Source organism: Bison bison, unplaced genomic scaffold (assembly GCF_000754665.1).
Source record: "Bison bison bison isolate TAMUID 2011002044 unplaced genomic scaffold, Bison_UMD1.0 scf7180017864533, whole genome shotgun sequence".
Taxonomy (NCBI): Eukaryota; Metazoa; Chordata; class Mammalia; order Artiodactyla; family Bovidae; genus Bison; species Bison bison.
The window spans coordinates 10,869,907-10,885,000 of NW_011495082.1; the positions used below are offsets into that span (position 1 = coordinate 10,869,907).

The 15,094-nt window shown below is 41.4% G+C and overlaps 1 protein-coding gene across 1 annotated transcript in view; it reads right to left on the reverse strand.

Annotated features, from left to right (window-relative positions):
• ERAP1 (endoplasmic reticulum aminopeptidase 1) overlaps positions 1-15,094 on the reverse strand; it is a 36,881-nt gene that overhangs the window by 5,526 nt on the left and 16,261 nt on the right. The window contains exons 8-18 of the mRNA XM_010831957.1: positions 14,552-14,683; positions 10,962-11,093; positions 10,731-10,802; positions 9,275-9,429; positions 6,956-7,035; positions 6,202-6,385; positions 4,361-4,517; positions 3,515-3,699; positions 1,684-1,845; positions 1,112-1,252; positions 483-564 (exon numbers count right to left, since the gene is read on the reverse strand). Coding sequence (XP_010830259.1) covers positions 483-564; positions 1,112-1,252; positions 1,684-1,845; positions 3,515-3,699; positions 4,361-4,517; positions 6,202-6,385; positions 6,956-7,035; positions 9,275-9,429; positions 10,731-10,802; positions 10,962-11,093; positions 14,552-14,683 — 1,482 coding nt within the window. The remainder of the gene's footprint in view (positions 1-482; positions 565-1,111; positions 1,253-1,683; positions 1,846-3,514; positions 3,700-4,360; positions 4,518-6,201; positions 6,386-6,955; positions 7,036-9,274; positions 9,430-10,730; positions 10,803-10,961; positions 11,094-14,551; positions 14,684-15,094) is intronic.

Consider the following 15,094-nt stretch of genomic DNA (forward strand, 5'->3'; position numbering starts at 1 on the left):
AGTCGGACATGACTGAGCGACTTCACTTTCACTTTTCACTTCCCTGCATTGGAGAAGGAAATGGCAACCCACTCCAGTGTTCTTGCCTGGAGAATCCCAGGGACGGGGGAGCCTGGTGGGCTGCCGTCTATGGGGTCGCACAGAGTCGGACATGACTGAAGCGACTTAGCAGCAGCAAACAGGGATTAGATGTCTAAAGTAATTTTTTTAAGCCCTAAAATTTTAAGCCCTAAAAAAGACTTCTATGTATGGGGAGAGGAACAGCTTTCAATTATTTGTAACTGATTTTTTGCTAAAATCAAAACCACCATACTGAACAAAACACACAGCCAGAAAGAACATGTACTCAGTGACAAAATTCACTTCTAACTCAGCAGGCCCTTCAAGTATTTTGCTGATCCCCTATTTATCAGATAACCTAGTAGCTAACTGTCACTTAGGTTTAAAAAGAAATATTTTTATTTATTTATTTATTTTTTTACCTCTTCGAGCCGTGCTCTTGTTGAGAACTGATCTGTTGTTCCCGTTACCATGTAGGCTATGGAATTTGAGCCAAGTTCAAACCTAGAAATAGAAATTGTCAAAATGTATTATGAAGTATTTGCTCATTCTATATGTACTTTTAAGTGCCTCAACAAATGTTATAGCAATCCACCAAACACTAGTTAGGCATGAAAAAGATACGACATGATCCTTAGCTCCAAGGGGCTAAGATCTAGTTGTAAAAAATAAACACACCAGCCACTGAATAAAAGCTAAAGTACCCAAAAGAAAATGACACAAGTAATAAGTGCTACTTATAAAGGCAGATGCAATGCGCAAGTACTAAATAGAAGACTTGGATTGAACTGTGCAGAAGAAGGCTTCATATAGTTCACAGGGTACAGGAAGAGATTATTCCACGTGGCATGAAAAACTTGACCACCCAGATCCACTAGTTAGCACTGAATTAGAGTTTCATATTTTCTAAGGATATTTTGGGTACCTCTATCTCTTATCTTCAGTCAAAAGAATCCCTTTGGATAACCCCTGATACCTGACAAACTTGGCTAAAACACAGCGAAGTTCAGGAATTTTTCCCAGTCACGGCACAGTTTTTGGCACGACTTACTTTTGCACAAGTTTGTTCCAGTTTTCCCTCAGAAACTGCCAGGCCAACGGATATCCCACTGGGTTTCTGCCAATAGCTCTAAGAATATCTGGAAACTCTTGAGTTTTTATTACATCTCCCTTAAAACTTTGATCTAGTAGCCTAGAATGATTAAGAGACGTGTTAGCAATGAAGAGGCCCTGGAAAAAGTTCTGAACTTTTTAATACAATGATTTGTGAAAGAAAAAAAAGCTGAGAAACTCACTATAGCTACATAATAATAAAAACTAACATTTATATTTACAACACCCCTTCTCATATATTCTCTCTTTTTGCTCACAAGTGGCTAAATAAGGATACCAAGTATATATTTCTAAATGTGTTAAAGATACACAAATACATACTCCTCAAAATATTTTTCCTAACACTCGCTGCTCCCTAATTATTTACCATACACATTAGATGTGCACTCTCCTGCATAAATGTTCCCAGCAGAAAACGCGGTTCCTGGCCAAGAGAACGAAAATAGATGCCAGAAGGATCTGCTCTCATTTAGTTCCTCTTGGCTACATGAACATGAATGAATTACTCACCACTGAAGCTTTTCTTTATTTTGGCTGATACAGAGAGCAAATTCAATTTGGTTTTTCTCAGTACTGGACAATGACGACTGGTATTTACTATAAAGAAAATCCCATCCTTCGAGGGTCTGGGCCCCCACGGCAAACACTGCCAAGGTCACATCGTTGGGCAGGCTGTGGAAAAGAACACACCAGGAGAGAGGCTGGGATGAAGGAAGTGTGTTTGCATGCAGGAGACTTACTTATGAAGTGATAAACTGTTCCACAATCAGAGATGTGTGCTTGGAAATATAAATAAAAACAACCTCTTTCCTTCAGTAACATTTTATGAAAGAGGCAAGAAAGAGTAACTGAAATTAGGTTTTAAGTAGCTTTCTCAAAAATACACTGTGAAATGCCACTTCTTTAAATACATCTGTTTCTAACATACTTGAATGATGCCAAGTGACTCAATAGGTAGTCACTTTTCAAGACAAAAGAAAAAAAATTCAAACTAGACTTAAGATGAAGTCTATGAACAAAAGTCAGGAACCCAAAAGGACCACTGTTTGCAGGCACTTCTTTAAACGGAAGTGCGTATGTTGTTAGCTTAGTATTTCCTGCATGGGATTTAAGCCACAAATGTAAAAGGACTTGGTCCCTGCCCCGTATCCCTCTGTGTCCCCTCCCCACCTGTCGGGAGCTTGAGAGGCCTGAAAAAGCTCTGATGAGAGGCACTGCCTCTCTTCCTGTCCAGCACAGCTGTCTCAGTCTAACAAGGTTTTGTATCCTTGTGTGTGTGTGTGTGCACGCGCACGCACTCAGTCATGTCTGACTTTGCCAGGCTCCTCTGTCCATGGGATTATCCTGGCAAGAATACTGTAACAGGTTGCCACTTTCTACTCCAGGGGATCTTCCCAACCCAGGGATAGAACCTGTGTCTCTTGCGTCTCCTGCATTGGCAGGCAGGTTCTTTACCACTAGAGCCACCTGAGATGCCACCTTTGTATCCTTGAAGTGAAGTGAAAGTTGCTCAGTCGTGTCCGACTCTTTGCCACCCCATGTCACTCGTGTGAGAGTCGTGTCACACTTTGCCACCTAGTCCATGGAATTCCCCAGGCAAGAATACTGGAGTGGGTAGCCTTTCCCTGCTCCAGGGGATCTTCCCAACCCAGGGATCGAAGCCAGGTCTCCTGCATTGCAGGCGGATTCTTCACCAGCTGAGCCACCAGGAAAAACCAAGAATACAGGAGTGGGTAGCCTATCCCTTCTCCAGCAGATCTTCCCAACCCCAATAGAACTGGGGTCTCCTGCATTGCAGGCAGTCTTTACCGACTGAGCTATCAGGGAAACCCAAAAGAAAGGATTATCTGGGGCCAAGTGAAACTCACTCAGTTGTGTCCCGACTCTTTGTGACCCCATGGACTATAAAGTTCATGGAACTCTCCCGGCCAGAATCATGGAGTGGTTAGCCTTTCCCTTAGCTCCAGGGGATCTTCCCAACCCAGGGATTGATCCCCAGTCTCCCACATTGCAGGCAGATTCTTTACCAGTTGAGCCACAAAGGAAGCCCTTTTGTATCCTTAGCTATACAAAAACCCCCAGTAAATATTCTAATCCCATTCTAACTGTTCAGATATTTGACTTTTATGCATAGAAGTTTCCTCTTAGCATGTCTTCGAGCAGAAAGTTGAGAGGGGCATAGATAAACCTAAAAGAAAAAATATATATATTTTCCCCAAAGAGCACCACAAGAGTCTTATCCATACTTGTTTCTTTTTTGCCCCCAACATTGAGTCATAATGATGGAAAACAGAAAAGATACCCCTTACATGAACAAACTAGTTGGTCAAAAAACACAGACCTGAGGTTTCCACCGGCTTCCTGCCACTGTCTGAAATAGCCTTCTGCCTTCTGCACGCAGGGCTGGTACTTGCGCACGCAGGCGAGGAGGAGCAGCTGACTCCGCAGCATTCGCTCCGAGACGGAGCCCTCATCCGTCCACGTCTGCTTGTCAATGAGGTCCCTCAGCAGCCTGATGAGAAAGGCCTGTGGGAAAGCCACACCGGTCACCAGTCATCTCGTGGTTTTATAGAACTCAGTACACCCTCAGGTGATGGGAATTGCTTCTTAAAGCTTAGGCCAACTCAGATTTTCAAAACCATGCGGTTCGGTTTCTATTTAATTATAAAAGGGGTCAAAAGCAAGAAATGATGCACAATTCGAGTATTTTCCTAACCATCTTATAAACATATACTTAGTCTACTTAAAATCAGGATGGGCTACCACTTTCAAAACACAGTAAGAGAGACAGTCGATGTGACGTTTTGAGAGCAAATTATACAACAAGACTTCATGACATTTTACCAAAAGTAACAACTGTGTGCCTCCTGCTTAAGTACCTGAGTCCCAGAAAATCTTAAGAGCAACCATCACAATACAGAAGTAAAATGACAAAAAGAATTAGCCACACAAGGGAATGACAAGCCCCTGAAACTTAAGAAAAGGATCTGACAGTACCATGCCTGTTTTTAGTGCCAAAATAAAACTGAAATCTTCACGGGTCAACTCAGATATGGAGATAATGGTGATTTTCTTTAAAATATGTCAAGACATGTATAAAATATACACCGTGGTAAGAAATCTTTTCCACACCCACACCAAAGCAAACCGGTTATCTAAAACTATTCAATTTATTCCAGCCTTTTACCTTGAATTGAGTTTCCACTTCATTCATCTCTCTCTTCTCCATTAACTTATACATCGGTATCAGCTCATTCAAACCTTGAAACACTGGCATGATTTCAGTTTCATGCTTCAGGTACAAGGTTAAATCCAAGGCTTTTTCAATTGACAGCTTTCCAATGCTGGTCAAGAGACACCGGGGTTAGCAGTTTGAAAGAAAAATCCAGGAAATCAACTATTTGCTTCAAAAGTTATTTTAACAAGCTTCCAGCAAAATATTCAGTCAGATACAGACAACTCCTTACAGATAATGACCTTTATTCTAATAGCTTTCCTGTCAAACATAACACATGTGGCATTTTGCACTGTGAAGGAACTTTCTCGAATAGCAGAGCTAGGGTTCACCAGCTCTGCTAGTTGTGGTTAAGACACAATGGCAGCAGGTCAGCATCTGTCCCTCTAGGAAACATCGAACCTTGCTGGACTGCCAGTGTGAAACGGGAACTGTGACCAAAGATCCCTCAGGAAGCTTCACCAGAGAGGCTGCCACTCAGTCAGCAGTATGAGTCCCTGGAGTTAACACATCCTGGTCTCCGTTTCAAACAGAAACTGAATATAAGAACAGAATTTTGGACTCTGTGGGGGAAGGCAAGGGTGGGATGATTTGAGAGAATAGCATTGAAACATGTATATTATCACATGTGAAACAGATCGCCAGTCCAGGTTCGATGCATGATACAGGGTGCTCAGGGCTGGTGCACTGGGACGACCCAGAGGGATGGGATAGGGAGGAGGTGGGAGGGGGGTTCAGGATGAGGGACACATGTACACCTGTGGCTGACTCATGTCAATGTATGGCAAAACCAATACAATATTGTTAAGTAATTAGCCTCCAATTAACATAAATCAATTAAAAAAATTTTTTACAAGTAAAAAAGAAACTGAATATAGATCTAAAAAATTCATCATTATAATGAGAGTTGGTCTTAAAAGCCTCAGTGGTAGGGTACACACTCACATAAGTAAACGCAGTGATTTAAGCAGCGGTGCGCTACAGAGGGGAATATATTCAGGCAGGCAGAAACGGCTTCATACGCAACCCCTATCTTTACCCCCCACTGATTTCTGTCACTGGAAGAACTCAACATTTTAGAGCAGAGAGACATGGAGCTGAGAATTACAGTATTCTCTCCCACTTGGGGGATTCCTCTTGAACGTCACTTCTACCTAAAGAGTGAAGAAGTTTGAGTTTTAGGCATGGGGAAGATTTCCTGAAAAGCCAGTGTTATGGGGGAAAAAAAAAAGTGAACATTATCCTCTCCCACTCAAAGGTCATTTGGCTGGACCATGTCCTATGAGCTGCATGCCATAAAGATGCTGTGACGTCCAGGCATCCAGTTTGGGTAGCGTGGGAGCATGGGGATGGGACAGGGGAACTGCTCTCCTTTAGTCCAAGAGATGTAATGATGACAGCTTGGGTCTGGGCAACCTTAGTCTTCTAAGCAGCCTTCACCCGGCAGGGAGAAACCTGATCTGTTACATACAGCAAGGCCAGGAAAAGCTGCTGGGCTAGGATTTAAGGGCCAGGCAAAGGACTTCTCCGGGATGTCGGTCTCGTGGTTTTCTACACTTCTGCCTTCATCTGATCCAATACAGATTCCTTTCTTTACCTCGGTCCTCAGCAGACACAGATAAGAGGTTAATCCTGAGGCTAAAAGCAACCCTGAATTGTTAGGAGAACTTGGGAGAAAACATCCTTCAATTTCTTATTAGCAATCAATCGTTTTCATCTTTAGAAATCAGAGATTTGAACGATAACAGCAGCTTTCAGGAATAAACCAAGACTGTGAGGGGGGCTTGCATTACCTGACAAGCTGAAATGCATTGTTAATGAGACTGGCCCGATCGTTACTGCTGATTGCCGTGTGTGTTCCTTTTAAAAGGCCAGTCAGAGAGTCCCATCCATCATCCTCATAATGCACAATGTAATAGCCATTCATTCCGACATTAAATTTGATCCATTCCACCTCTTCTGGGAGGATGAGCACATCTAGAGCAAATAAAGTAAATCACAGCTCCGTTTTCTCTCTTGTCTGGTAAAAGCTTTTCTGATCAGAGACGACAAGGAAACTAAAGGCAGGCTTAATACTCAACAACTTTAACACTGAAATGAGTTTCATATTGAACGCACTGCTTTAAGAAACCAGAAAACAGCATCCCAATAGACAAAAGCCAATACTAGTTTAAGACATGAATTTTGTGAGATTTATAGACTTATGAGAAGAATGCTGCCAGGTTTCAGGCCACATGTATGATACAACCCATCAATGTTAATGTCGGGGGCGATTTTCCCAAGTGTCTCTCCTCCTCAGCATTATATAACTCACCTGTTTTATTCCCTACCTGGCAAGATATTGGCCTTCTTTTTTGCAACTGGACAGTATTTTCAAACCTATATTCTTCACTAGAAATTGAAAGTCAGGGATCTGCTGAAGATGAAGTCTGACCCGATCATTTTTGTTTTAACCAAGATAAATACCCAGGAAAACTGATTATCTAAATCCTATACATTTAAACGGTTCCTTCTTGAAGTACACTAGTTAGGTCTACAACAAATTACCTGTTCTTGTCTTCAGCAAAAAGCGTTGGACTGCGTCTGATTTGCTGGTAATGAATGTCAGTGGGACATGCCACAGGAACCTAAGAAAAGGAAGACAGACAGTTCACTTGCGATTCAATGCAAGCAGTTCCTAAATCACCCACCATGTGCCAGGCACTGGCTTGTTTAAACAAAGAGGGTACCCGAAACAGCTAGAGTTAAGAGCTCAAAACATCCCAGCCCATTTCCAGCTTTGTGGGAGCTGCCAGTTCGGATTCGATTCATTCTTCTTGGACTCCTTGAATAGAGCTAGGAATCTGGGCTCAAGGGAGCCCTGATAGTCTCACAGGGATCTCAGGGGGCGTGACTGTAAAGTGAGACCACCAGAAGTAGGGGAGTTGACAGCCTGTGCCTTCCATATACTCAGAAGAGCACAGCATCACTTCCATGGAATTCCTGCCAAGGATGCACAAGCTGAATCTGACTGTGAAAAAATAAAACCAGCAGAAAACCCAAATTAAAGGACAGTCTTTAAAATAGCTATCCTCTACTCTTCAAAAATATCAAGGTCAAGAAAGACAGACTGAGGAGCTGGTTCAGAAATCAAAGAACTAAAGACATGTGACAAGTAATACAATCTGATCCTATATTAAATCCTGAACCAGGTTTTTTCTTTTTTTTTCTTTTGCTATAAAGACATGATTAGGACCACTGAGTAAAGTTGAATAAGGTTGATACATTTGATAATAGTATTATATCAAGTTCATTTCATAATTCTGATAAAGGTTCTGTGATTATATAAATCAATTTTCTTCTTTTTAGAAAATACTACTTATGACAAATAGATGGGGAAATAGTGGAAACAGTAACTGATTTTATTTTCTTGGGCTGCAGACAGTGACTGCAGCCAGGAAATTAAAAGACACTTGCTCCTTGAAAGAAAAGCTATGACAAACCTAGACAGCATATTACAAAGCAGAGACATCACTTTGCCAACAAAGATCCGTGTAGTGAAAGCTATGATTTTTCCAGCAGTCATGTGTGGATATGAGAGTTGAACCATAAAGAGGCTGAGTGCTGAAGAATTGATGCTTTTGAACTGTGGTGTTGGAGAAGACTCTTGAGAGTCCCTTGGACAGCAAGGAGATCAAACCAGTCAATCCTAAAGGAAATCAACCCTGAATATTCATTGGAAGGACTGATGCTGAAGCTGAAGCTCCAATAATTTGGCCACCTGATGTGAAGAGCTGATTCACTGGAAAATACCCTGATGCTGGGAAAGATTGAAGGCAAAAGGAGAAGAGGGCAGCAGAGGATGAGATGGTTGGATGGCATCACCAACTCAATGGACATGAGTTTGGCAAACTCCAGTAGACAGTGAGAGCCAGAGAAGCCTGGCATTCTGCAGTTTATGAAGTCACAGGGTTGGACACGACTTAACAACTGAACAACACACTGAAGTATTTCAGAGTGAAGAGGAATCATGCCTCCAACTTACTCTCAGTTAAAAATATGTTTGCCATATATACAGAGAAATAAAGATCATATTTTTGGAATTGTTTGATATTTTAGGTTATATATAGACATATAAAATAAATGTGGTGAAGAGTTAACACATATCTGGGCCAAGATTATACGGGAATTCTTTGCTCTCCTTCTAACTTCTCCAGAGGTCTGAAATCATTTCAAAAAAAAAAAATTTTTAACAGTGTCCATCCAGCGACTGAGCGACTTCACTTTCACTTTTCACTTTCATGCATTGGAGAAGGAAATGGCAACCCACTCCAGTGTTCTTGCCTGGAGAATCCCAGGGACGGGGGAGCCTGTGGGCTGCCGTCTATGGGGTCTCACAGAGTTGGACACGACTGAAGCAACGCAGCAGCAGCAGCAGCGTCAGTCAAGTTGCAGTGTCTCATTTCCAGCAATGTCCTCTGTAGTGTTAAGCTGACAAACAGGTTTGGGGATCCAAATCAGACTGGCAAAAAAGAGAATCAAGTCTCTTGCATTTCCCGGAAATCACCTGAATGTTTATGTCCTTGCTCCTACCCTACTGACAGGCATGGTTGTAATTTAGTGACAAACGCTTAGAGCTGACTTCAATCCAGTAACTGAAAATTACCATCATGTCTAACTACAAACCATGAGAATGCTAAAGTAATTATATATCATCTTTATCCTTTTGAAAAGATGGTGGTGTGTAAGTCAACTTCATAGGGTATTTAGATTTGATTAACGTGTTTTGCAACAAAGGGAAGGGTACTAGTTCAAAAACAAGGGTTCATCCTACCAGGCAGACGTCATTACCGAGGCAACAAATGAGCTTCTCCCTGTGAACCTTACCCAGTTTCTGGGGCATCGGCCACGCCTTTCACATAGTACTCTTGCTTCATATGTACGTTCCTGCCTCTCACGGTGATGGTTATCAGGGGGAAACCCTTCTGCAGCGTCCAGGTGTTCATCATGGTTTTCACATCAAGGCCTTCCTGTCGCCAGTGCTGGTTTATGAGAAAAAGGCAGATACGTGAACTACTTGGACCCACCTCTGAGAAGAGAGCCCAAGCTTGAGCTTGCAGGGGCTGCAGCTGGTGAAGCTCTTCTCTGTCCCTTCCTCTGCTCCCAGCCCCAAGCCCGCTCCCTTCCCCTGCTGGCTCCAGCCATAGCATATCCATCAGAGCACTAACTATTCACTTTTCATTCTCTCCTTTTCTTCTGTCTTAAAAACAGGTACCATACCTGGTTCTCCTGGGCAGACCTTGGGTTTGGCATCGGGCACAAAAGCAGGCATGTGTATGAAGTCAGGGAGAGAAAGAGCAGAAAGTGGCCAGGTGTGCAACACCTCTGTAAGGATGCTGTCTATCCAACAAGCAAGATTGGGGAAAAAGTGCTCCATCGAAAGCCCGTACTTCCCAAGTGATAAAACCGACGTGGCCCACAACCCAACACCCAGCCATTAACGCAAACGAGCATTTATTCTTTGATACTAAAAAAGCTTTCAAATAATATTTAAGAGCTAATGAAAGGATAAAACATTCCACGGGACACGTCTAGAAACTATGGAATAAATCTGTCTCTGAAAGCAAAACAGCCAAGAAAATAAAAATCGAGTGGATATAATACTGTTGAATCTCCAGGCTCACACTGAGTTACCTGTGAAAATATCCCACAGGCCAGATAAACAGAGACTCAGGCTGCTTTGTGATTCAGGTGTTATGAATTCTTTATAGCTTAGCAGTTAAAGACATGAGTTAGATCTCAATTCAAATCCCCGCTCTGCAATTCACTAATCATATGCCTTTGGATTTCATTTCCCCAGCTGTAAAAATAGGGGTAATAGCATTTGCTCATAGGCTTATTGTGAAGAATAAAGCAGATTATACACGTAAGTGCTTCACACGTGCCTGACACATCGTAAGTGCCTGAGAATGCTCACGCCATCTATGTTTTTTTTTCTTCCCACAAATGAAGGGCTATGGAAACAATTGACACAACCTGATGGATATAGTCCTAATCTACCACAGAAGCACATCATAAATCTACTGCTTTCCAGAGAGTGAAGCTGAAGAAATTAATATCAGTGAGATAATGTTCCCAAAGATGGCTGGAAAACTTCCTTGTATAGAGAGACTTAAGAAAAACTGTAAAAGGCTGTCACTCTGGTATAGTTTAAATGCAGCCTTATCTACAGAGAGACTGATACGATCCAGGATCTCGGAAAGCTTGGCACAGAGTTATCCTTCCAAGAAAATGGAGTAAAAGAATGGGCTTTGGGGTAACACGTACAGACGTGAAAACTTACCGCGGTTGAAGATGAATGTTCACCTCTAGAACAAAATCCATCCATGCGTTGTGTGTCATCTGTAGGGCAAATCTAAAAACCAAAAATAAACACATCACTCAGTCCTTTGGGAAAAAAAAGAAAAACCACTCATGATTCTTCTCAGAGGAATGAATGTGGTACAGAACAAAAACAAAATAAGGCAATAGGCCTGCCAACCCCAAACACAGAGACACATGAAAACATACTCACGCTCGCCATACTCTTCCACAGGTCCTCGTTTTTCGTGTTTTTATAGCTATACTTCTGCAGATACTTTACAATGCCACTTTTAAATGCATCGGCACCAAGATAGTCCCTTAGCATATTCAGAATACAAGCTCCCTGAAAAGACCATATAAATAATTGTTAGCTATAGTCGGCCTCCGTCTCATATACTGCCACTATGTTGGAGCCACTCGTTAAGATGCTGTAACATTTTTAGCATCTGATCACTTGTGGAACAAATAGAAAAAGTGGATTACACCTGGACCGATTGAGGCAGGGGATCAGTACGACTCTTCATGCTTTAGTCACCAGGACTGCTATTTTTTGTCAGTATTCAAGCTTCCCCATCATCTGCCAGCTTCCATGATTCACAGGCGAGTGGGAGTCGGTGCAGAATAAACACAGGACTTTGGACCACCACGTGGCCCTCCCGCCGCCCCTCTAGGGCAGGAGTGGGGAGAGATGGAATCAAAGTTGAGAACAGGTGAGAAATGGCAGAGCCCGTTGGGCAAGAATTGGCAGCCTTGAGCACAGAAAACTGGTCCAGCAAGAGCAACGTGAGAAAGGGCAAGAGAAGTCCCAGTCACTCTGCACTCCTGTAATAAGAGCTCTTCCCCCTCCTCGCCCACTCTCCTAAATCACGGGTCACAAACTCGAATACCTCCAGTGGTCAGACAGGTGACAAACGAGCAACAGAAGTCCAAGGAAAAGAAAAATGCTTTCACATTCTTTGTCTCCCCCTGAACTTTTCATACAACTAACCACCAAGAACTTTTCCTCCTTCCTCCTTCCCTCTCGCTCAAAACACCACCCTGAGTTTCTAGGAAATCATGAGTCCCCCTTCCTAGGAAACCCTTCCTACTTCACTCCCTGAAAAGCCTCAATTCATCTTTAAGACATAACTCAAAATCTCCTTTTCCAAGAGAATGTCTTAGGTCCCCTCAAGGTAGAGACAGTCTCTCTCTCTCTCTGGTTCTAGGAGACAGTAGAGTCACTAGATGGGCAGAGCCTGGGTCCCTGAAGGTCTGCATTGAGTGCATATCCCTGCCAACAGGACGAGGATTTGTGAGGTATGATTTATGGAGGTATAATTGATAGATAACTTCAGCTTCGGGTATATAAGACTTGCATATACTGCACAAGGATCACCGCAGTACACCTTGTTAACACCCATCACGACACAGTTATAGTTTTTTTTTCTTGTGAGGAGGACTTCTAAGATTTCCTCTTAGCAACTTTCAAACACACAATACAATGCTTTTAACTACAACTCCATGCTGTACATTATATCCCTATGATGTATTTTATAACTGCAAGTTTTTACTTTTTGACATCTTCACCTATTCCCTAAGCCCCTGGCAACCACCAATCTATGAACTCACTCTTCGTGTGTTTTTGCTTTTAGATTTAACCTATAAGTGAGGTCATACCGGATTTGTCTGACTTAATTCATTTAGCATAATGCCCTCAAGATTCAACCATGTGGTTACAAGCGCCAAGCTTTCCTTTTTCTTTGGCTGAATAGTCCACCATGGAATGGACACTTTAGGAAACAGCTATCTGGCCTATTGCACATAAGGCTGCCAGGAACATGGGGTGCATGTCTCTCTTTTAGCTACTGTTTGTTTTCTTTGAATAAATTCCTCAAAGTGGAATTGCTGGCTATGATATCTCTATTTTGTAATATCTTGTTTTCTATCCTGTCTTCCATGGTGGCCAGACCCAGTTACATTCCCACCACAGTGCACATGGGTTGCCTTTCTCCACGTCTTCTCAACACTTGCCATTTGTCTTTTTTTTTTTTTTAACTTTACATAATTGTATTAGTTTTGCCAAATATCAAAATGAGACTAGCCATTCTAACAGGTGTGGAGTGATGTCTCATTGTGTTTTGACTTGCATTTCCCCAAAGATTAGCGGCATTGAGCACTTTAAAATGTACCTATTGGTCATATGTTTGTCATTGGAAAAGTTTCTATTCAGTTCTTTTAAAATCAGATTGTTTTTACTCAGCCATTACAAAGAATGAAATAATGCCATTTGCAGCAACATGGATGGAGCTGGAGATTACATCATACTAACTGAAGTAAACCAGATAGAGCTAGACAAATGTCATGTGATATTGCTTAAACGTGGAATCTAAAGCAAATGATACAAATGAACATATTGATAGACTCACAGAGAACAAACTTATGGTTACCAGGAGGGAAGGGTGGTGGGGAGGGAGAGGTTGGGAGTTTGGGATTGACATGTACACAATGCTCTATTTAAAATGCCTTTCCATGAAAAGCATTTAAATTAAAAAATAAAGTGTAAAAAACAAATAAAAATAAAATCAGATTGTTTTCTTTAGTAATCCAGTTGTATGTGTTCTTTATATACTGTGGACATTAATCCCGTGTCAGACGCCTGGTTTTCAGATACTCTCCCTGTTCAGTAGGCTGCCTTTCACTCTGTTCTTGTTGTACACGTGGTTTTTAATCTCGTGTGATTCCACTTGTTGCTTTTTGCCTTTGTTGCTTATGCACTTATGCTTTGGGTGTCACATATAAAAAAAACAAAAATCACTGCAAAGACACATGTCAAGAAGCTTTTTCTCTCTATTTTCCATTTAGGAGTTTTATGGTTTCTGATCCTAACATTTAAGTCTTTAATCCATTTCAAGTTAGTTTTTGTGAGTCGTATAAGACAGTGGTGCAGTTTTATTCCTTTGTATATGGTGTCAGAAGAACTAAATGATATTTATTTAAGAGACTCCATTTATCATTGTATATTCTTGGGTCCTTTTTCATAAGCTAACCTTATATTCATGAGTTGATTTCTGGGCTCTACTCTATTCCATTGATCTACGTGTGTGTTTATACGTCTGTTTTATGTCTGCTTTTATCTACTCTGCACTATTGATGGAAACATGCAAACATGAAATACTTTTCCCTTTGTTACACATAGAGCAGTGAAGCTTTATGATAAATGGCACGTTCTCTGCCTCAGTGAGGATAATGGAAATGGTTGGAATGGAAGGGAAAGTTGAAAAGCAGAATTCTGATCTCGTAACAGAGCCATGACTTAGCTCCGGTCCACATTGCTGAGGGAAACAGAAGCCTGGTATGACCAGAATTCTATCCCCTTCAAAGAGAAGCCAGTAATATGGATTTTTACATAAAATCTCCCAACTATTATATGCAACAATTTCCAGTTCTTTTATTAAACACATTTTGCATGACAACTGTTTCCGAAGGCACCCAGAGCTACGAAAGGGCAGGCGTTTTTGCCTGATACAAAGCTAAAGCTCAATCAAGACCTATTTGTTGAAGGATAAATAAAAAGTTTCTGCAGACTGCGAATATTCACCTACGACAGTAAGTGAAGAACTGACAACAGTACCGCCTTTAGGATTTTAAGCCAACTTGAAGTTAGGCCTTAACAAAGTTGACTCTGGTCAGCCTGAGTGACAAGAGAAAGCCTTCAGTCCACGTCGGTCCTTATGAAGGGAAAGTCCCCCCACAGCCCTAGCTACAGCCTCTCCACTCCAGTAAGTTTGGTGTGCAAACTGTATCCTTAGAATACATTTTTACCTTGTCATAAGAAACTTCATCAAACATCTCACGAATCTGAGCTGGGTTCTCCACGGGTGTGGACACGGGGTGTGAGGAGTTTAATGCATCCACCTCCATTGCGTTGAAACACTTACCAAAGAAATAATCTTCCTATTAAGATCGAAAGACAACATCACCAATGATTCACATTTAGATCAAAAACTATGAAATAAGGCTGGCTGCATGTGGGATAACAGGTTTACACTCCAAGTTTCTGATGTGACCTATTATATATTTATTATATATTTACAGAATTTACAAAATTAAATAGAATTATCTTCTAAGAAACAGACAGGAAACAGTGATTTTTAGATCAATATTGAAAATTTGTTTATCACCTTAGAATAAAGAACATTCCTATAAAAATAAAAACATTAATGCCTATAGCCCAATAGTACCCAAATATGAAACTAAAATATATAATGATTTCAGTATCTCCAGTCTTCATCTATACTATTTTTTTTGTAAATTAATTAATTTATTTTAGTTGGAGGCTAATTACTTTACAATATTGTAGTGGTT